The sequence below is a fragment of the Triticum aestivum genome, chromosome 2B (assembly GCF_018294505.1).
Source record: "Triticum aestivum cultivar Chinese Spring chromosome 2B, IWGSC CS RefSeq v2.1, whole genome shotgun sequence".
In the NCBI taxonomy this organism is placed as follows: domain Eukaryota; kingdom Viridiplantae; phylum Streptophyta; class Magnoliopsida; order Poales; family Poaceae; genus Triticum; species Triticum aestivum.
In genome coordinates this window covers 19,989,929-20,012,824 of record NC_057798.1, presented here as the reverse complement: position 1 = coordinate 20,012,824, position 22,896 = coordinate 19,989,929, and the positions used below count along the sequence as shown (strand labels likewise).

The 22,896-nt window shown below is 42.7% G+C and overlaps 1 protein-coding gene and 1 pseudogene across 1 annotated transcript; both read left to right on the top strand.

Moving 5' to 3' along the window:
• The first annotated feature begins 6,303 nt into the window (after positions 1-6,303).
• On the top strand, positions 6,304-10,917 carry LOC123040043 (disease resistance protein RGA5-like; annotated as a pseudogene).
• A 3,757-nt stretch (positions 10,918-14,674) lies between these two features.
• Positions 14,675-21,203, top strand: LOC123038796 (disease resistance protein RGA5). The gene is made up of 6 exons (XM_044462256.1): positions 14,675-15,498; positions 17,355-19,315; positions 20,343-20,346; positions 20,455-20,639; positions 21,067-21,071; positions 21,186-21,203. The coding sequence occupies exons 1-6, from the start codon at positions 14,675-14,677 to the stop codon at positions 21,201-21,203; spliced, it is 2,997 nt and encodes a 998-aa protein (XP_044318191.1).
• Positions 21,204-22,896: the final 1,693 nt, after the last annotated feature.

The window sequence follows — 22,896 nt, the reverse complement described above, 5'->3', positions numbered from 1 at the left end:
TTCCTATACAGTGAAACATTTTTCATACACATTTAATATTTTTTGAAATACACGTATAACTTATTTCAATATATGTTTTTAATGGCTATATTCGCACACATTATAAATTAATTTTAATTCCTTTTTCTGTTGAAACACCCCCTCCGCGGTCGGATGGCAGGTTTCGAACTTGAGACCCCTCGACTAATGCATAGTGTTGTAACCACTTGCCAGCTAGAATGAATGTGCCAATGTACTTCGTTTTTCCCTTTTATTCTCTTCAGACCGACAAACTTTTTTTTCTTGTTCTTTTCATTTTTTTTCTTTTTTTTATTAAATGCATGAACATTTTTCAAAATTGATGATCTTTTCAACTTCAGAGATTATTTTTTCAAATTCAATGACCTTCTTTTAAATTGATGAAGTTTCTTAAATCGATGAACCTTTTCCAAATTTGATGAACATTTTCAGAATTTATGAACTTTTTTTCAATTGATGAACTTATTTTTATAAATCCAGTGATTTTATTTTCAAATTTGATGAGGCTTTTTTCAAGTCAATGAACTTGTTTCTCTAACACGGTGAACTTTTTCAAAATGGATGAACTTTTTTCAAATTCAATGACCTTTTTCAAAAATTGATGACCTTTTTTCAAATTTGATGATTCTTTTTCAAATCGATGAGTTTTCTTTTCCAATTTGATGATCTTTTTTCAGAACCAATGAAAGCTTTTCAATTCGTGAACTTTTCTCAAAATTTGATGAACTTTTTTCTATAAAAGTAATAAAAGAATCTAAGTGATACTGCGTAATAAATAGCGTGGCTACGATAGTTCTTAAAGAATTCAAGTTGCAGTCAATCACTATCATTCAGAAGCTATAGTGGTTAGCTGAACCATCACGAGTTTGAGTCTTCGTATTGGCATTTTTTCAGGGCTTTTTTCGCGAAATAGTTTACTGCATTGGTGCATTCATGGGCCGGCCCACTAGACATTGCAGTGGGCACCGGTTGACCTACGCGGTGCCGAACGCGCGGGGACTAGGGGCACCCAAGCCAGACATAAACTTTTCTCAAAAAAATAGCAAGCCAGACATAGACAAGACCTCCTAGTAAGCGCTCGATGCGCCACTTAGTTTGGCAGCGCTTGGGCGACCCATCAGATAGGTCGCACAAAGAATGGCCATTCGCTAAGTTTGCAAGATAGCAAGATAGCACTCTCTCGGATCGCGGTTGACTATTCAATTATTGACAGTTGACATTTTGGAAATGAAAAATTCAGTCCTGACTTTTTTTTGCAAGTTCAAAACAAATTAATTGATTCAAGAAATGCTCATGGATTTAAAATGTATTATTGAATTTGAAGCAAATCAGGAATTCAAAAATGTTCAAAAATTCCAAAATATGTTAAGGAACTTGGCAAATATTCAAGAATTTAAAAAATTTCATGGATTTGAACAAAAGTTCACATATTTGAGAAAACTTCCCGTATGTGTAAAAAGTTTATGCATTTGAAAATCAGAACATGGAAAAAGTTTACATATTTGCAAAAAGTTCAAGAATATTGAAAATGTTCATGAATAGAAGACTGTTTAAAAAATAATGAAAATGGAAAGTATAGAAAAACAAAAAATGTAAATAAAAAATACAAAAACGAGGAAAAAACAAACATAACAGTAAGAAAAAAACATGGAAAAAACTTAGAAAAAAACCACACTGGAAACATCTAGTAGCTTCTGTATAGGAAGCTAGCTGCAGGACTAATAGGCCGGCCCAGTAATTGAGAGGGTGAGCCCCGCGTACGCATAACAAAGAAAACGCCGCAGCAGGCACTCAATAAGAAGTATGAACATGGGGCCTTTTTGGATCGTTGCCACGAGGTCGACATCAGAGTACTCATTCCAAAGATCACTCCCACCCAGGTTGCGACAAGTGGCGCACTGCATACGCGCCACTTGTCACAGCCTAAGAGTTTTTCCTTTTTCGTAGATCTATTTATTTAAAATGTTTTATCTTTCAAACCTTGCGTCCAAATCACAAACAGTTTTCATTATTGGATTCATTCCGTCGACATCTTTAAAATTCGATCCCATGTTGATAGGTTTTGACGAACTTTTTTTTCACGAGAAAAAACGGACAAAAAAACTGGACCGTAAGCCATTTTTTCCCTTTTTGAAAGAGGCATGACCATGCCTTTTCTGAAAGAAAAACCGTGCCTCTCACGGAAGCAAAATCATGCCTCTGGTGGAAAAAAAAAAGTGGAAAACCAAAAAGCCAAAAAAAAGAAAAAATCATTTAAAAGCCGAAAACACGTGCAAAAAAACAAAATCCCGAGGAAACGTCCAGAGCGTAGCACGTGGCGGCGGCTGAGAGCGGCCAGAGTGGCAAGCTCTCAGCCCACCTGAAGTAATCGTTGGGGAGGCTCCGAAGAAGCACTCCTTAGAGCATCTCCAGCCGCGCCCCCAGAACGGCCTCCCCAGGCGATTTTTTCGGGCCGGCGCCGAAAAACGGCCCAATCGTGCCCCCAGGAGCCCGATTTTTGCCGGCCTGGGCCGAAATTAGCGCCGGCGGACCCAGGCTAAACCCGGCGCGCTGGGGGCGCCCGGGGGCACCGGGGCGAGTGGTTTTGGCGCGAAGCAACCGTGGGCCCGCCACGTCAGCGAGACGGGCGCTTCGTTGCCCTCATCTCCTCGGTTCCCGCGGGAATCAATGCCAAGGCTGCTGCGCTGCCACCGCCGGTCAGCCTTGCCATTGATTCCTCACGGGCGGCGCGTCACGGGGCGGCGCGGCGACGCCTCCCCTCCTCCCTCCACGCGTACACACGGGCGCGACACGGCTATATAAGCCGGTGCCCTCCCTCGCCTCAGGCCACACTAGCCCTAGCCGCCGAGCTCTCTCCCTGCCGTGCACCGCCGTTGCCGATCCCTCCCTTTCCCTCTCCTGTGCACCGCCTCCGAGCCCTCCCTCACTCCGCCAGCCCCTCAATGGCCGAACGCTTCCCCGGCGACGAGGCGGCGGCCCAGCGGCTTCGTCCGCCGCTCGCTCCGCGAATAGAAGTCCTGGCTCCTATTCGAGGCCAACATCCCGGCGCCGCCGGACATGCGCGCCGGGCCGTCGGGGTGGCGGCTCAGCAACGAGGGAGTGCTCGTTTCCCCGTTGCCCGACGCCGCGGCGCGGCCCGCCTACTTCGTCGACGAGGTCGAGCTCGCGTGCACCTACCTCACCGATGAGCAGCGCGCCCTCCCCCAATACGCCGCCGACAACCACTCGCGTGGGCGGCATACTTCGAGCGCCGACAGGAGCAGAGGCTGGCGTCCACCAATGAGGCGTCGGTGGTGGGCGGCATAAAGAACAGCGAGGGGCGCCGCGTGTGGTGGGGCGTCCGCGGTCGCACGCTCGACGGCGTGCTGGCGCACCTTGAGGGTGGCAACGAGCCGCCACTGGCATACCCTCCCCCGGCGGCCCTGGCCCACCGCCGACGTGCCGGGCAATGGCCGCCTAGGAGGTTCGTCTCTTCATCGTCTTCCTCCTCCTCGTCGCGATCCTCTTCCCACTCCTCTGGCTCTCCAGTGCTGCTCGGCATCAAGGCCGAGCCCACGACGAAGACGCCGCTCGGCCGGCGCACTCGCAGCGCCGGCATCGTCATCAACGAAGGCGGACGGCGCACCCCCTCGTCTGCTCCTCCGCGCTTCGTCAACCCAAAGACGTAGTCGGGGCTCGCGCTGGTGAAAACGGAGCCGGGGCTCCCCGCCGTGAAGGCGGAGCCCGGCGAGGTGGAGCTCGACGACGACGCGGCCCTGAAATGGGCGCGCAAGGACTTCCTCGGGATGGAGAGGGAGCGCTAGGTCGCCGCACTGCGGCGCTTCGAGCAGTGCCGCCGGGGCCGCGAAGATGGAGGAGTGGTCGTCCTCGACGACAGCGATGACGACGGGCCGCCGGCGGCGGCACCTGTCCGCCATGACGACGCCGAGCAGGGGTGCAGCAGGGACGGCCGCGTCAAGGAGGAGAAGGCCGTCGACGACGACGGCGGCGAGGATGGCGACTACTCCGCGTTCGGCGATTTCTTTTTTTAGTTTTATGTAACGCGTCGTGAACATGTCTAATATATGCCGAAATTTACCGAAATTTAGCCTGGTTTAACCGAACTTCGCCGAACTTTAAAAAAAATTAATTGACTCGCTTTGATTTCTCCCTGTGCGTGTGTTGTGTGTGGCTGGGCTAGGCACCAGGCCAGCATCCACTTAAAGCCGAGGACCTCGTGGCCGTCAGGGACCGCACGCTGAAGGCCAATAGCACAGCACGCTCTGCGGGGCCATCATCGACGACACCAAGCTCGTCGGCCTGTGCAAGAAGCCGGCCGCCCGTCGTCTCATGCTGTGAGCTGGCCCGGCTGCGACGTTTTATACACGTCCGACAATTTGATTAGTTTCCTGAATTTGAGACAATGGGACGGACCGACGGAGGGTACAGGACTAGGCTGGCTGGATGTGCCTGTGCTCCAGTGCGTGTTGAGATTCCGGTGCTTCGGTGTGTTTTGTGTGCTGCACAGTAAGTGTTCGACGAAATACACAAGCCGAAGTTCAGAAAATCGGCTAGAAATGATCATTTTTAGTGGAGTAAACATAGTCCCCTAAAGGATACTCAACCGTTTACTCCACACCAGCTGACAACAAACACCCCCGACCCGCTACAAGCACAACCCCCGGCCCATGGAGCACAACATCCCAAAGGAGCCCCCATCGAAAACACATCGACAATCAGACACGACAACCCAAAATGAAGAAAAAATAAGAGGGTGATTAGATATAGAGGCTTGCTTATCCGGAAAAAAATAATATATAGAGGCTTGCTGATGTAGATGATGCCGATTTTCACTCGACATGACAACCCGAAAAGAAGAAAAAAGTATAGTCATTTATTCTCCTGAAAACGTTTAAATGGTTGCATTTGAGTTCAGTTACTTTAATTTTGAATTCACGAATCTTCGTAAGGTGGGAATTGATTGCAGAAAACAAAACGTTAATCCCTGCAGAGCTCTAGATTTGTCTGGTTGCTACTCAAACACGACCAAGAAATCACTAGGGCAATGACCTGTTAAAAGGCTAGTATATCTCTTTCGCCCTTCACTTTATCTACGATAACAAAAATCATGTTATATAATAATCATAATTCTAACCACTCATACGCAGTTGTGACATATGTAACAAAGATTAGTTTCTTAAATACAGTAGATTGACAGGCTCCAAACAAAATTGATTTATTCCAGTCTCACTGCTAATTAATCAGTCGTTGCAGTGGTTGATATTATTTTGAATGTATGGGAGGTCATGATGGTGCGATGTGAGCATTATTTTAAAGTTCGTGGTAAGCTGGCCCTGATGTACTAGTACTCCCTCCAGTCCTTTTTAGTCTGCATGTAAGTTTTGTCTGAAGTCAAACTATCTTTATTTTGACCATACTTATAAAAAAAGAGTATCAATATTCATATTGCCAAATCAATATTGATAGATTCATTATAAAATGTAGTTCCATAGTATTATATATTTGGTGTTGTAGATGTTGATAATTTTTAATATAAATTAGATCAAACTTGCAAAGTAAATCTAATATGCAGAGTAAAAAGGACAGAGGGAGTATGTGATTTCTGGAATCATTGCACGTCATTCCATGTGCATTCAACGCCTAGATCAGTGCGATTATATAACTGGATATTATCTCTGCAAGCTCAGCGTACCCCGGCCGACCACTTTGAAGTTTGAATGCATACACTGCATGCAGATGATTGTGAACGCCTAGAATGCATGCACTTTGAAGTTTCACGCTCAGGCATCTAGATGATGACTGCAAAAACAAAAAATGAAGAACTTTATTAACTCTTTCTCGTGATAGTCAAAATCAAATGGTTAGGTATTTAACATTAACATTACGAGAAGTGCTTATTATCAAATGTTTAGGCGGCAATCTCGCCCGTTTTTAGAGAGTCCAATATCACCAGTCACTTGACCGTTTGATAATGGCTTTTAGACTATAACCAAGTCGTAACTCCCTCTGATCCAAATTAATTGACGCAGTCTCTGTATAAATTTTTTGCAGAGAGAGCCAACCGCACATAACGCCGGCCCCGATCTAAGTGCATGTGATTACAGGAATCCATGTGCGTTCAACGCCTAGATCAATGTGATTGTACTATTGCTGAATAGTGTATTATCAGCAAAACCAGATGTAGTACATACATAAAGAGTAGCGGTGCAAGCACCCAAACGTACATCAACCACTGTTCGCCCCACAACCAAGCAACAAAGCAACTATACTACTCAACCCATATCAATGGATCTGGCAACCGGCGCCATTGGCGACCTGCTCCCCAAGCTGGTCGAGCTCCTCAAGGGGGAGTACAAGCTGAAGGAGAATGTCAGGGAAGGCGTCCTGTCTCTTGAGAGAGAGATGAGGAGCATGCACGCTGCCCTCCGCAAGGTGGCGGAGGTGCCGTGGGACCGGCTTGACGAGCAGGTCAAGCTCTGGGCAGGGGAGGTGAGGGAGCTATCCTTTGACATGGAGGACGTCGTCGACAAGTTCCTGGTGCGTGTCGATGACGGCTCCAAGCCTGCACCCAACTCGAAGAAGCTCAAACAGCTCACGAAGATGATGGCCGGCTTGTTCACCAAGTGGAAGGCTCACCATGAGATCATTGGTGCGATCGAGGAGATCAATAAGCAACTCCAAGAGGTTGCTAACATGCACGGAAGGTACCCCGTTGACAATATTGTCTCTAGTCCTGCAGCGGTGGCTCCCATCGACCCTCGTCTTCGGGCTTTGTACACAGAAGTCACAGAGCTTGTTGGCATTGCTGGAAAAAGGGATCAAGATCTAATGAAGTTGCTCTCGGAGGGAGACAATGTTTCCAAGAAAAAGTTGAAGATTATCTCTGTTGTCGGATCTGGAGGATTGGGCAAGACCACTCTTGTCAAAATGGTTTATGACAAGATCAAAGAAGATTTCGATTGCAGTGCGTTTGTTCCTGTCGGTCGAAATGGTGACGCAAAGAAGATTCTCCTGAACATTCTTTGTGATCTTGACACGTACGTAGGTCTGATCACCATGTTGGATGTAAGACAACTGATCGACAAACTCAAGGAAACTCTCGAAAACACGAGGTACGTGTCTATATATGTTATGGTATAATTTGTAAATTGTGATAGGTCATAGACATAGTATGAAATGTGATGCTATTTCTAAGCACGATATGACATATCACACTAACACTATAGGGTGATATGTTATATCGTGTTAAAAAAATCACCGCATTTTATATCGTGTATTTTTTCCACCAGCAAAAAAAAGCTAAGGAGTGTAACAATGATAGGGTGGCCGCATGTAGAGCAAAATAGAATCAGATATATAGGAACAATTCTTGCTACTTCCACGTACATTTGATGCATTCTAGGATGTATCATCTATCATAACTAGGAATATGAGGCCACCTAGGTATTATTCATATATATATGTGGAGTACTACTTTTTAAAATATGACGTCATTTGAAAATATGCTAAAAATATGGACTTACTTGCAATTGTCTCATGTTATTGGCTTTGTGGTATATTATTTGTGGTATCTTTGCATTAAAAGAGTATATGCATGTACTCAGAATACTCACAATGATAAATGTAGCATACATACTAGCCCAAGTATATTTCTTGGGCTACTACCAGGTGTAATTACACATGTGTGTTTAATATAAGTAGATAATACCCCCCATGCGTTTCTATGGGAATTTATACTAACAAAATTGGGAATATAACATAATATATGAGAATAAGACTCCTTCACATTCTCGCCATACGAATGGAAAAATACCTAGCACTGAATGAACATTTTATAGTGTCGTATGATTTTCTGCTATGGTTAAATTATTTGTTATTGGAATAATGGAAATAAAAATTTATAATTTTGAGTGCTTGCATGTGCTTGCTGATTTGAAGTGTTGCAATATTCTGAAAAATAAAAAGTGGATGATTTTCCTATACTTGATGATGTGGAGGCCTTGCATCTCCTTGAAAATGGGATCACCAACTTAGATATAGGATATAGAGAGTATCTATCTACAGTTTTAATATTGATAATTGGTAGAATATTTATCTATTTGTCAATCCATAAAGTTTTCAAATATTGAAATGGTTTAGAAGAAAAATATAATATCCTAAAGTTCGTCGTCTTTGGTTCGGCAATTTTGTAACAGTGCGTATTAATTAGGTACGGTGTACCACTAACATACATAGGGGTTCATTAGATACATCTTGAGAATTATTTTTATATTGTAAATGTTTGGTATTGTAGGTACAAATAATTTTATCTCTAAACTTGGTCAAACTTTGCAAAGTTTGACATTTGAGAAATGCACTACATTATGAAAACGGAAGGCGTACTTCATGTCGCCTCTATAGTATACTTTTTTACAGCGAAAGGCATGCACTCTACCAATTCATGTAGATAGATAGATAGCAAGAAAATGAGTGCATAAAGGTACTTTGATTAAAACAGGATCATTAAGGATGTATTAGTGGTTGATAAGATAGTTGTATCTTAAATCTGCCACGTAATATATATAGAGATGGCAACAAAAACATGATGTATAATGGGTCATCTCTTAGTGTTATCTCTACTACCCAAATATCCCTAAATATGTGTGAGAGATATTGTTGTTAAGATATCATCATTTAATTAGAACCAGGCAAGCTTTTTCTTAGGTTTCTCTTTCCCCCACCTCAACATTTATCCTACATGGCACTCCTAATGTAGAACGATTGTACATGCCCTAATATCCACAAAATCTGTCCATGTTTATTCCTTGCAAATTAATTATACTTAATTATTTTCTCAGGAATCTTATCTCTTGCTCATTATGCTAGATTATATTATCATCTGCACCTGCATTTTGCTAATGATTTCATAATTGATATAGGTACCTCATTGTAATTGATGATATAAGGGATGAAAAACCATGGAAAATAATCAAAAGGGCATTCTCTAATAGCAACAATTGTGGTAGTCGGTTAATCATGACAACTCATATAGTCAGTGTAGCTAAATTATGTTGCTCATGTGCTGACGATTCAATCTATCAAATGGAGCCACTTAGTGATGATGATTCCAAAAGGCTCTTCTATAAAAGGATATTTTCTCACGAGAGTGGTTGTCCTCTTGAATTTGAAGAAGTGTCCATAGATATATTGAAGAAATGTGGTGGAGTACCATTAGCCATCATTATTATAGCTGGTATCTTAGTTATTAATCATCACCCAAAACCGAAGGATGAGTGGCATGTTTTGCTAGATTCCATTGGTCATGGACATACCAAAGACCCCAGTGTAGAGGAGATGTTGAGGATACTAACGCTTAGCTATTATAACCTGCCTTCTCATTTGAAGACATGTTTGCTATACCTAAGCATGTTTCCGGAATATCACTATATTACGAAAGATCAATTGATATGGATGTGGATTGCTGAAAGTTTTATCCAGTGTGAAGATCCACAAACTAGTCTATTTGAGATCGGAGAAAATTACTTCAATGAGCTTGTGAATAGAAGCTTAATCCAGCCGGAATATTTTGATGGGTTTGTAATTGCTTGTCGTGTACACAATAGTGTTCTTGATTTAATTTGCACATTGTCAACTGAAGAGAACTTTACTACTATATTGAATGATACTCGGGATAGCATTTCTTCTAAAAGAAAGGTCCGTAGGCTGTCCCTCCAAAATAGTATCAAGGAAGAACATCAAAATACACATCTCAAATCTGCAAGGTCTATTGCTACATTTGATGATGTTGATATTGGTCTCATGCCTCCTTTCTCAAGGTTTCTTTTTTTGCGTGTATTGGATTTGACTGAATGTGATGTTAGTGATCATAACCATCTTAACCTTTGGGAGTTGTGGAGTTTACTTCAGCTGAGGTACCTAGGCCTATACAAATCAGGAATTTCTGAGGTCCCAGAAGAAGTTGGAAAGTTGCAGTTTTTGCAGGTGCTGGATTTGAGAGGGAATTATGATATAACAGAACTCCCATCAGCAATTACTAAGCTCAGAAGATTGATGTGCCTACAAATTGATTTTTCCTGCAGTCGGATACCAGATGGAATTGGAAACATGATATCAATGGAAAATCTCAGTTCTATCTGTGGTGACTGTCTAGGCACCGTGAAAGATTTGGGCAACGTGGAAAGACTAAGGCACCTCAATATCTGCTTTAATGTTATGAGCTTGAAGTTGGAGCAAGCTTTTGTGGAGTCACTAGGGAAACTACGCAACATCCAGAGTGTACATATTTGGTCCCTTGGTTATCATAATCATTATGTATTCATGGATCTCCTAGGGAGCGATTGGGTGCCCCCTCAAAGTCTTCGAGAATTTGCTGCAAAGTTCAAGTTCGTCTTCAGCAAACTGCCAACATGGTTAAGGAGGAACCCCTCGCATCTGTCACAGCTCTCCAGGTTAGATATTTTTGTCGACAAAGTTTGACAGGAGGATCTGGACTTCCTTGGAAGGTTACCAGCCCTCCGTGACCTCTCCTTGGAGACAATGCGCCAAGATCCGTTACTCGTCGGTGCTGACGGTTTCCGTTGCCTGACAAGACTCAAGCTGATTTGCAATTGGGCTGGCCGAATTGTGTTCCAGCCAGAAGCTTTGCCCAAGACTGAACATGTTGATATCTTGATATATTTCCGTGCTGCCAACGGTCGTGATTGGTTTGAGCTGGGCTTGGAGAACCTGCAGTCCCTTCGGAGGGTCATAGTCCAAATCAGATTGTCGCCGGGAGTGATAAGCGGCGACGCCGGGGCCGAGCAAGGGAAGGCTACTTTGGAAAACGCACTCCGTGCCCATCCTAATCATCCCAAAGTTTACGTCTCCATTTACGCAGAGCCATCAGGCTGTCACTACTGAGGTAGGTAACTAAAAACTATGATGCTTTTATGCATGCATGTCTTCTTTGTCTTCTTTATGTTCTGATCGATCTTTAGTCTCTCTTTCATCAGGTTGGTTCTCGTGACGAGGAAGCCATCAGACGACCGATTCGGGGTGAAGAAGCTGCAGGTTACACACAGTTCGATTTCCGTCATCCAGCGTTAAAGATTCCATAGTATGTATAGTTGTATACGTACAAACAATGATTTTGTTTTCTTCTCATATTCCTATATATAGCCATGATATCTTGGTTAGTCCTATAAATACACCTGGTAATTTCAGACTTATACGGTTACACCACATGCTGACATGAGCCATACACATGTAATTTTTTTTTCGAACAATATACATGTAATTGTTAGTGTGAGTTCTTCCTTGGTTATTGACAACATGACGAGCAAAATTTTGCAATGAATATAGATTTACTTAGTTCTTTTTTGTCATGAATTTCAGGAAAGGTTACTTAAATCACCTGTTCCAAAAATAATCACTCGGCACTAATATGTTGATGTGCAGTGATCCGTTGTTTGAATATGCCCAACAAGTGGAGAACTTCAGGAACACTTTGTTCTAGCTGCACTCAGAAACTCCTGGGCTCAAAAAGCTTTTATTGCTACCTGACAGATATAGAGTGCAACCAAGGACAGATCATACTCTGCCACTGCTACCCTCCCTGCCCTCAGCTTGAACTCTCCATTCGGTGGATGCCATGCCAACAGCTGGAGAATTTATCTTGAACATCGGTGATCTCTTGCAGGTATATAAACCGTGATTCACCCAAGCCTGAATTTATTTTCCGACACACAAGTACCATGCTAATCAGTCAGTTCGGCAAGAGGACAACGGTCGGGCTGCGGACCCACCGTAGACTGTCTTTGCGGTTCCATTGGCGCTTCTCTTGAGCTTCGCCTCAAAGGCCATGCTTTCCAGCGCGGCCGGTGTAAGGGTCGCCATGAACGACTGGGTGGTTCAGGTCCTTGCCTTGGTTGTTCCCCGACGTCGCAGCTCACATTCTACATCGGCTCCGCAATGATGTCGTTGATGAAGCTCTCGTTGTACCCTGGCCACGGATAGTAGGGGGGTGTGTAGTTTGTTGGGGCGAGGTCTTAGATGGACGAGGCTGGGGTCCAGGGCAACTGCTCTGCTCTACTCTGCTCTTATTCCCCTTTTTTGAGGAGAACAACCACTTTATTTAAATATCAGCATTTATGGAAATATGTTGTGCCTAATCAAGCGAGATTAGCATCTCAGCCGAATAAGTAGGCAAGGTTAGACATTTGGTCACATATATTTAGGCTCCGCTAGCACCGAGAGAATAGAAAGCCACGGGGGCGTAAGCTAGTGATGCTTTCGGCTACTGCAGTTTAGCCATAGGTGCGGCGCGAGTTCAACCGCTTTGCCTAGCAGCACAATGCTTGTATTGATCTCCCACAACCCTGTTTTCACCGTTTAGGCTGCTCCCATTTGGCTTGCCGCTACTACGGAAATCGCTCTCTAAATTGGATCAGTCACACCACCGGCAATCACTCTCCAGGGAGAGCTCTGATGGCTCTCATGTGATAACTAACTTGCCTTCCCTAAGTCTGACTCAGTTCCTTTTTTCTTGTGCACTCGTTTTGTATCTCCAATACACAAGATTATTTGGATGGAGAGCACTACAGGATGTTCGTCCATGCTGTCGAACCTTGGCGAATAGACCGACATGTGATTGTGTTAGAATAAATCCGAGGCACTCCATCGATCTACCGAGGATCAAGCAATCACACGAACACAACAGCGGGATTTATTAACGAGGTTCACCATCATGGCTACATCCTCGGGGCCTGCCTACGGGCGCTGCTACAAACACAAAATCCGGCGACCAACATTCGAGGGTCACGTGCCACGACATCATTTGTAAATAAAATATGAGAAAGAAAGGAGAGAGGATTTGTGGATCCTAGAGGCTACCGACCCCTCTTCTTAAACATAACAATTTTTTATAAGTTTCAAAAATTAAAAAAAAATCACGTCAAATATCTATAGGTTAGAACCTACTCATGTAAAAAAATTACGGCAAATCTATGTTTTCCAGACTCAAACTGTAGGTCTCATTCACATGTAAGTCACATAGGGTCATATTGTGTTCTACAAAAATTGGCATGGTCAACTTTCTAACCAATACGAGTGCATCAATTTTATTTCTCTTAAAATTACAAAACTTACTGATATATTTTTCGCTTTGTTCTAGAAAATGGCAACACCGGAGTCCAGGATTATGCTACACCCTCCGTCCTATAATATAAGACTTTTTTGATACTACACTAGTGTCACAAAACATCTTACATTATTTGTGGGATAGAAGGAGTAGTATGTTGGGAAGAAGTCTCTACACTTGAACAAGTCAGCTTCCTTGCTAGGTCAGACGTCTTCGCTTATTTGTTTCAATCACTGAAACATCGCCTTCTAGGTGTGCCTACGAATCAAGACTATTATGAATATACAGATCTTGGTACGTATGAAAAGATCTTGATACATTGATTATTTTACACTCGTTCGATTTGTGTTGACGAACACATGTCAATTGCGTCATGAGCCACGACAAACACAATACAACAAACTTGCATGATTGAGTATTAGTACTTGTTTAGTAGTGGCACCCTAATATATTAGCAAGTGCATGTATATTTCGAAGACCAATGTAGAGTCCTGGTCTTTTATTCACATGGACAGCTTAACAGCTCGCCTCCCAAAGTAAACAAATAGGCTGGCATCACGATGGGTTTACCTACCGCCGTCGTATGCAAATGTGTCGTCTTGTTTGTTGGGCCGTCAGACAAACTAAAGCTGCACTTGCATATATTTTTCTGATCTGGGATAATTATTGGAGCGCTTTATGGTCATGATTACTGAGTAATTGCACAACGGTTGCAAAACCAAAGCCTCATGAAAGGGAACGAAAGGGATTATGCACGTTAGTTATCATCGAGTAGTGCACTAATTCAGAGGTCTTCGCGCCCTCATACAGAATGGTCATTAGACACACAATTGCTAGAACAAAGAGTGGAGACGAAGGAAAAAAAAAGAGGGAGCTGAAGGAAGAGAGGAAGTTTGAGCCACACAGTAAAATTCAGGATGAAGGGGGGCGAGTGGGAGGAGTGCGTGAACACAGAATTCTATTATTATCATGTGGGCAAAATATCTTGCAGGGAAAGGGAAAAATTTATCGTATCAAAAAGTTTCAATATATGTGCAACTTTTTTTACTTTTTATGTGGAATTTTGATGCAAAGATATATTGCACTCGAATGTCCGCTGTAGCGCACAATCTCAATTCACATGTCCCTGTCATGCTGGGGTAGCAGACGTGGATTTATTTTATCTGGCAGTAACAACTAACAGGTAAAAGAAATTGATTTGATCTTATCCTGTTGCTAAGCAATCAGTCGTTGGGTGTTAACTAAACAATGTATGGTTTTTGGCCCTAACCAAGTCGTACTCTCCTACATTAATTACAGAAGTTTTGCACAAAGAGACAACTGCCCGCTAAGCCTGCACTTGGAGTATCTGTTTACAGGAATATTATCACCGCACGCTACGGAGCGGCCTGGCAAGACGAAATGCGTTAAAAAAATTGTGAACTTGGCTGGCCGGCCGAGTTCCTATAAAGAACAGCAACCCTGCACACCCAAACGTACATCAACCACTGGGCCCTTATCAATCAAACAACACACCAAACAATTACGTGAAAGGGAGCCATGGATCTGGCAACGGGCGCCATGGGCACCCTGCTGCCCAAGCTGGCCGAGCTCCTCAGCAAGGAGTACAAGCTGCAGAAGGGCGTCAAGGAAGGTGTTAGATCTCTTGAGGAAGAGATGAGAAGCATGCAAGCTGTCCTCCAAGTGGTGGGCGAGGTGCCACGGGACCAGCTCGATGTCCAGGTCAAGCTCTGGGCAGGGGAGGTGAGGGAGCTTTCCTTCAAAATGGAAGACGTTGTTGACAAGTTCCTGGTACATGTCGATGACGGTTCTCAGCCTGCCGGCAAGTTGAACAAGCTCAAACGGCTCACCAAGAAGATGGCCAGCTTGTTCACCAAGGGGAAGGATCGCCACGATATTGCACATGCGATCACTGACATCAACAAGCAAGTCAAAGTGATTGCTGAAAGGCGTGCAAGGTACAATCTCGACAATATTGTCATCAGGCCTGCAGCCGTCACAGTCAATCCTCTCCTTCAGGCTCTGTACACGGAAATGACAGAGCTCGTTGGCATTGATGGGAAAAGGGACCAAGTGCTAATGAAGTTGCTCTCAAACGAGGACAATGTGTCCAAGCAAAAGTTGAAGATTGTCTCTGTTGTTGGATTTGGAGGATTGGGCAAGACTACTCTTGTCAAAGCAGTTTATGACAAGATCAAGGGGGATTTCGATTGCAGGGCTTTTGTTTCTGTCGGGCGAAAGGCTGAGCCAAGAAAAGTTTTGATGGACATCCTTATTGATCTTGATGTGGGAGGAAGTCAACTCACACTGTTGGATGAAACACAGCTCATCAAGAAACTCCGAGAATATCTCGACAGAAAAAGGTATGCTCATATTCAGCTCTCTCCTGCTTAAAGATGGTAACTATATAATTCGTTTCCTACGGTAGGTTGGGAATAATGTGTAAATTAATCATGAAGTTACTCCCGATGTTCCGATCAGATGTATGCCAGTTAATATTTTGCATACTCTCTGATGACCAGCTTTGACGGTTAATTTTTTCATTAACATGTAAGTGAGTAATCGTATAAAAATAGTATTTTTCATGAAAAATCTGATAGCGTAATCCCTACCATATGAATTGAAATATTTTTTCCAGGGTAGTAATTTTTATTGAATAGTGTTAGAGAATAGAGATGTTTGACTATATGTTTTATATGAAGTAATCAAGTGTAAGGCTGATGGAGTACATAATGTCAAAGATTTTAGAGTAGCTGATTCCTTTGTGTCACGTAATTAACCTGAAAAAATACCTTGTATTAGAGCATTCCCGATGCATTATGTCTTAGATTATACCATATGAATGAAATATGGCATCCAATGCATTATATCTAGAAAATCTCTCATTTCATTTATTTCATGAGTGAAAGCGTTTGAGTTGTCTTGCTTTTGGCACTAAGAACTGTATCAGATTAAGATATGGCAACTCTCTCTTTAGAGCATCTACAACCATAATTGCTTAATTCGGTTCCCCATATGTCCACCGGTCCGTTTTGGACCCTAACTTTCCATGCAAAACAACCGCACATCTCACATTATCCTCATATTGTCCAGTCACCAGCATATGAGTGGTGGAGAGGAAGAATGAGAAAAGAAAGAAAGAATGAAGAGAGAGAAAAAGGTGGTCCACGCCGGGCCAAATCCTACGTGGCACCCTACCCAGACACGCCTAGACATACCCATATCCTTCCCATATATGGTTTGGATATGAGGATTTGTAGACGGACCGGACACGCCCGGACAAAGTGAGGAATATGGTTGGGTGGCTTTTTTTATTCTATCTCATGTCCATACAGTTATCGGGCTGTCCGGTGAGACATTTGAGGGCTCCGGTTGGTGATGCTCTTACTCATTAAATAATTTTCTGGGTTTATGCATCATAACTAAGATATAGTCTAGGATGGAACACTGGGACTGCCCTTATATCATGTATTGATACACGCACCTTAAGTAGAACACCTACCACACTGATCCCCTTTCAACTCTTTTTTCTCCTTGTCGTGTCCTCACATATTCTCTTTCGGCTCGCTCCAGTGCTTGTAGTCATCGCTAAGTGATTTATGGACCTGGATGTATTTTTTTACTTTTGGTGTTCTTTGTACTGCCATGATAGTTGATCAATAAATGAATATCCCCCTTGCAAAAAATGCATCAGTTGTACCAATTTTATCACTTTGATTATATTATATTACATATTATAAGATACTACAAAGTGAATTGCACGGGAAAATTCCCTACCATATGGCCTTTACGGCAATACAAACCTTGCACGTGCAAATATTTTATTATAAAGGATATAAAATAACAAAGAGTATACAAAAACATTTATATATTAATACAAATAATTGGTAGGATATTCTATATATATATGCACAACAATCCATAAAAATATCCAGATATTCTCTCATTGTAGAAGGAAACTATAATAATCTAGACATCATTGTAGCTTGAGGATTGGTCTTATCATTGTGGCGATATGAAAAAATATGTACCTAAATGTACTTTTATCGAGACATGAGAGTTAATCCATCAATTAGTTCATATTTTTTCATTGCATCTTAACTATTTAGAATTGTTTCTTCCAGAATCATATCTCCCGTTCATAAAGCCAGATTATCTTTAATGGGACACTTGTAGCCTTACCATTACACACGAATAACATTAATGTGGTCATATATAGGTACCTCGTTGTAATTGATGATATATGGGATGCAAAATTATGGACAGTCATCAACTACGCATTCTCCAAGGGTAACAATGCTGGTAGTCGGCTAATCACGACAACTCGTATAGTGGATGTATCTAAATTATGTTGCTCATCTACTAATGATTCAGTTTATCAAATGGAACCTCTTAGTGATGACGATTCCAAAAGGCTCTTCCATAAACGGATATTTTCTCAAGAGAATGGATGTCCTCGTGATTTTGAAGAAGTATCTAGAGATATATTGAAGAAATGTGGTGGTGTGCCATTAGCCATCATTACAATAGCTAGTGTTTTGGCTAGTGATCAGAAAGTAAATTCACATGATGAGTGGCATATTTTGCTAGAGTCTATTGGGCGTGGACTTATCGAACACCCCAGTATAGAGGAGATGTTGAGGATACTATCGTTCAGCTATTATGACCTGCCTAGTCATCTCAAGACATGCTTATTATATCTAAGCATGTTTCCAGAAGATACTAGGATCGAGAAAGATCAGTTGATATGGATGTGGATTGCCGAAAGGTTCATCCAATGTGAAACAACAACATCTAGTATGTTTCAGATTGGAGAAACTTACTTTAATGAGATTGTGAATAGAAGCCTTCTCCAGCCGGTATACGATGGTCATGGCATTGTACATGCCTGCCGTGTACACGATAGTGTGTTGGATCTAATTTGTCTTTTGTCAAGGGAAGAGAACTTTGTCAGTGTATTGAATGGTAGCATTTCATCTCAGGGCAATGTCCGCCGGCTGTCCCTCCAGAAGATTACCGAAGAAGAACATGAAACCACACCGCTCGAATCTGTGAATATGCTACAACTGAGGTCCATTGCAACATTTGAACCTGCTATTAGTCTAATGTCTCGCCTCTCAAGCTTTGCTGTTTTACGTGTACTGAATTTGAGTACATGTGCACTTGGTGATCATAATCTTCAGGGGTTATGGAGTTTAGTTCACCTGAGGTACCTAGGCCTATCCAATACAGGACTTTGTGAGCTCCCGGAAGAGGTTGGAAAGTTGCAGTTTTTACAGGTGTTGGATGTGAGTCGAAACCGTGGTATAGAACGACTGCCATCGAGTGTTACTAAACTGAGAAGATTGATGTGCCTACTTTATGAGGAAAGATGCAATCAGCTTCCAGATGGTATTGGAAACCTGACAGCAATGGAAGAGTTGAGTTGTATCCATGCTGACTCTCTAAGCATTGTGAAAGAGATAGGCAACATGAAAAGATTGAGGAAGTTTGAAATTTTGTTTGAGCAAATGAGCTTGGAGTTGGAGGAAGCTTTTGCGAAATCACTAGAGGAAATGTCCAACGTCCAAAGTGTAACCATTCGTATAAAAAATGGTGGATCTAAGATGATGGATCTCTTGGGGGAAAAGTGGGTTCCCCCTCAAGGTCTCCGGGAATTGATATCACATGGTAAAAAAGGATGTAAATTCTCTAGGCTGCCAGCATGGATAAGAGAGAACCCCTCGCACCTTTCACATCTCTCAAACTTACAAATTTGTGTGAAGGAGGTGCAACAGGTGGATGTGGGACTGCTTGGAAGATTGCCGGCTCTTCATACTCTTGCATTGCAGAGCCTTCGCCAAGGGCTGCTACTTGTCAATGCTGATGGGTTCCGTTGTGTAACAATATTCTGCTTGTGGTCCAATTCGCCGGGCCAAGTCATATTCCAGCCAGGAGCATTGCCCAAGGCGGTAATGGTTCTGCTCCATGTCGGTCTACAGGTTTCAAAACAGGAAGCAGCTGGCGACGATGGTGATTTGTTTGACATGGGTATCGGGAACCTTCCGTCCCTTCGGAGTGTCAATGTCAAATTCAAATTCTGCCCTTCGCTGCCACGACGGGACGTCAAGAAAGCGAATTCTGCACTGGGGACTGCACTCCGTGCCCATCCTAACAGACCCTCTTACGCCTCCGTACAAGGTACGTAACTAGAGAGGTCCATGATGCTTTTGCTAGTTTTCCTTAATGCTTGTCTTCATATATACTGATCAACCTTTACTCCCTCTTTCTTTCTTTCTTCTTCCCAAGATGACGACAGTGACGACGACGATGAGTGGGAGTGAAGAACCTGTATGCAGGTTGTTACATACAGTGTGTTTTCCTGTTAGAAAATAACTCATTTAAAGATCTCAGACTATGTATATATACGTACCCCATGCAAATATTTTGTTTCCCTGTCTTGTTCATAAATCCATGCTTATACTTTGTGACGTGTTCTTTTTAGGCTGTCATTGTTTACTGGAGACTTGCGCAGTGCGTCTGGAATCTGGCTGACGGCAACATCGATCGACGATACTTGCTATTCCTTGCGCTTCTTTCTTGGCTCAGAGGGGCAAAACAAAAAAAATACAAAAAAAGGGGAAAGTTACAAACAAACAAAAAAAATTCACGCACTTTTTGTTGAGCTTGCTTCTTTTCTTACACAAAAAAAAGGTAGTGGGAGGGGGGCGGGGAGTGTGTGAAAAAACAAAATAAAGATCTTTTATAGTTCTACGTGTTCCTTTTTTTCTCGCTTAAGAGGAGCTTGCATTTTTCAGAATATATATACTTCTATCTATTTTATTTTGCTGAATTATTACTGGTTGTTTTTTAAATATCTTGTAAGCCAAAATGTATTTTTTTTTGCTTTGTAACCCCTGGTGTCATATCGCTTCAAGCAAAGAAAATCCAAAAATATATAGGTTTTAGGTTTTATGCAATTTGTAGTTTTATTTTATTTGGGTTTTGGCCTGTGGGTGGATTTTTTTTAGGGGCGTGGGAGGTGGGGGAACTCTGCCTATGATACTGATGTTATGCTTATGCTTAATAACATTATTCATAGCCGGTCCCAAGCCCGGATAAAGGAGGAGGGTCCAACCATATATACTTTGTGTTTAACCAAAAAAATGATGACTCTTTAATACTGGCGTTTTTTTTCTTATCCTATTGCTCATTTCTGTTTTGATAGGGTTGTCATTACATTGACACACATCTCCATCGTACTGTTTCAAAGGCACCAAATTTGTTAGGTTTTCATTGTTAGTCTGTCATTTGTACAGTTTTGAGTGTGTATTTTGCAGGATTATGGAGCATTTTATAACATCATTGGTAGAAGATCAACAATCAAAGTTTGAAAAAGCTTATGCCAGAGAGAAATTGCAGAGGAAGAGCAAAGGAGGGGAGATGGTTCCAAACTTGCAAGCCGTCTTTGGCTGCATTGCCTTCCACACCAAGAGAAAAGATAACAACACCTCGACAGCTGCCGGTGAGTGCTCTGCCGGTTCTCCGACTATAATTTCTCCTAGCACTGTTAAATATGCAAGCTAACTCTGTGTGTGCGCGCGCGTGCGCCTGATAGTATATGTAGCAAATCTTTCAGTAAATCCATTCGACCGTGCTATTTATTGGATTATTTATTATTGCTAAAACATAATAGTTTCATCAGATTTACTATTAATTGTCCATTCTCTATTTTCGTTAATGAGGGAGACAGACTATGTGCAAATTTATTTCTCGTGCCGCTATAGATGTCAATTGGTCACTTTCCATGGGTTTTTACAAATGGTTAATTTATACCTATATGCAGTATGTAATGTTAGTGTAAGTTCTTCCTGGGTTATTAACAAAATTAGCACAGTTAAATTGTGTAGTGAAAGTACTTCTATAGGACCTTTTTTGTTGTGAATTTTCAGTAAAGGTGAAACCTGTTTCAAAAAACTCACTAAGCGCTAATATGTTGAATTAGTACTTCTATAGGACCTTTTTTGTTGTGAATTTTCAGTTAAATTGTGTTGCATTGTTTGATTTACAGTTAGTACTGAACTACTGATGTTGTTATGATTTTCATGGCGGGAGTGGATGAAGGAAATATGCCCTAGAGGCAATAATAAAGTTATTATTTATTTCCTCATATCATGATAAATGTTTATTATTCATGCTAGAATTGTATTAACCGGAAACATGATACATGTGTGAATACATAGACAAACTTAATGTCACCAGTATGCCTCTACTTGACTAGCTCATTAATCAAAGATGGTTATGTTTCCTAACCATAGACATGTGTTGTCATTTGATTAACGGGATCACATCATTAGGAGAATGATGTGATTGACTTGACTCATTCCGTTAGCTTAGCACTTGATCGTTTAGTATGTTGCTATTGCTTTCTTCATGACTTATACAAGTTCCTATAACTATGAGATTATGCAACTCCCGTTTACCGGAGGAACACTTTGTGTGCTACTAAACGTCACAACGTAACTGGGTGATTATAAAGGAGCTCTACAGGTGTATCCAAAGGTACATATTGAGTTGGCGTATTTCGAGATTAGGTTTTGTCACTCCGATTGTCGAAGAGGTATCTCTAGGCCCTCTCGGTAATGCACATCACTATAAGCCTTGCAAGCAATGTAGCTAATGAGTTAGTTACGGAATGATTCATTACGTAACGAGTAAAGAGACTTGCCGGTAACGAGATTGAACTAGGTATTGAGATACCTACGATCGAATCTCAGGCAAGTAACATACCGATGACAAAAGAAACAAAGTATGTTGTTATGCGGTTTGACCGATAAAGATCTTTGTAGAATATGTAGGAGCCAATATGAGCATCCAGGTTCCGCTATTGGTTATTGACCGGAAACAGTTCTAGGTCATGTCTACATAGTTCTCGAACCCGTAGGGTTCGCACGCTTAAGGTTTCGATGACAGTTATATTATGAGTTTATGAGTTTGATGTACCGAAGTTTGTTCGGAGTCCCGAATGTGATTACGGACATGACGAGGAGTCTCGAAATGGTCGAGACATGAAGATTGATATATTGGAAGCCTATATTTGGATATCGGAAGTGTTCCGGGAGAAATCGGGATTTTACCGGAGTACCGGGAGGTTAGCAGAACCCCCCGGAGGCTTAATAGGCCTACATGGGCCCTAGTGGAGAGGAAGAGAGGAGGCAAGTGCTGGGCCGCGCCCCCTCCCTCCCTAGTCGGAATAGGACAAGGAGAGGGGGGCGGCGCCCCCCTTTCCTTCCTCTCTCCCTCCTCCTTCCCCCCTTCTCCTATTCCAACTAGGAAAGAAGGGAGTCCTACTCCCGGTGGGAGTAGGACTCCCCTTGGCGCGCCCCTCCTTGGCCGGCCGCCCCCTCCCCCTTGGCTCCTTTATATACGGGGGCAGGGGGCACCTCTACACACAACAATTTATCTCTTGATCTCTTAGCCGTGTGCGGTGCCCCCCTCCACCATAGTCCTCGATAATATTGTAGCGGCGCTTAGGCGAAGCCCTGCGACGGTAGAACATCAAGATCGTCACCACGACGTCGTGCTGACGAAACTCTTCCCCGACATTCTGCTGGATCGGAGTCCGGGGATCGTCATCGAGCTGAACGTGTGCTAGAACTTGGAGGTGCCGTAGTTTCGGTGCTTGATCGGTCGGGCCGTGAAGACGTATGACTACATCAACCGCGTTGTTCTAACGCTTCTACTTTCGGTCTACGAGGGTACGTGGACAACACTCTCTGCTC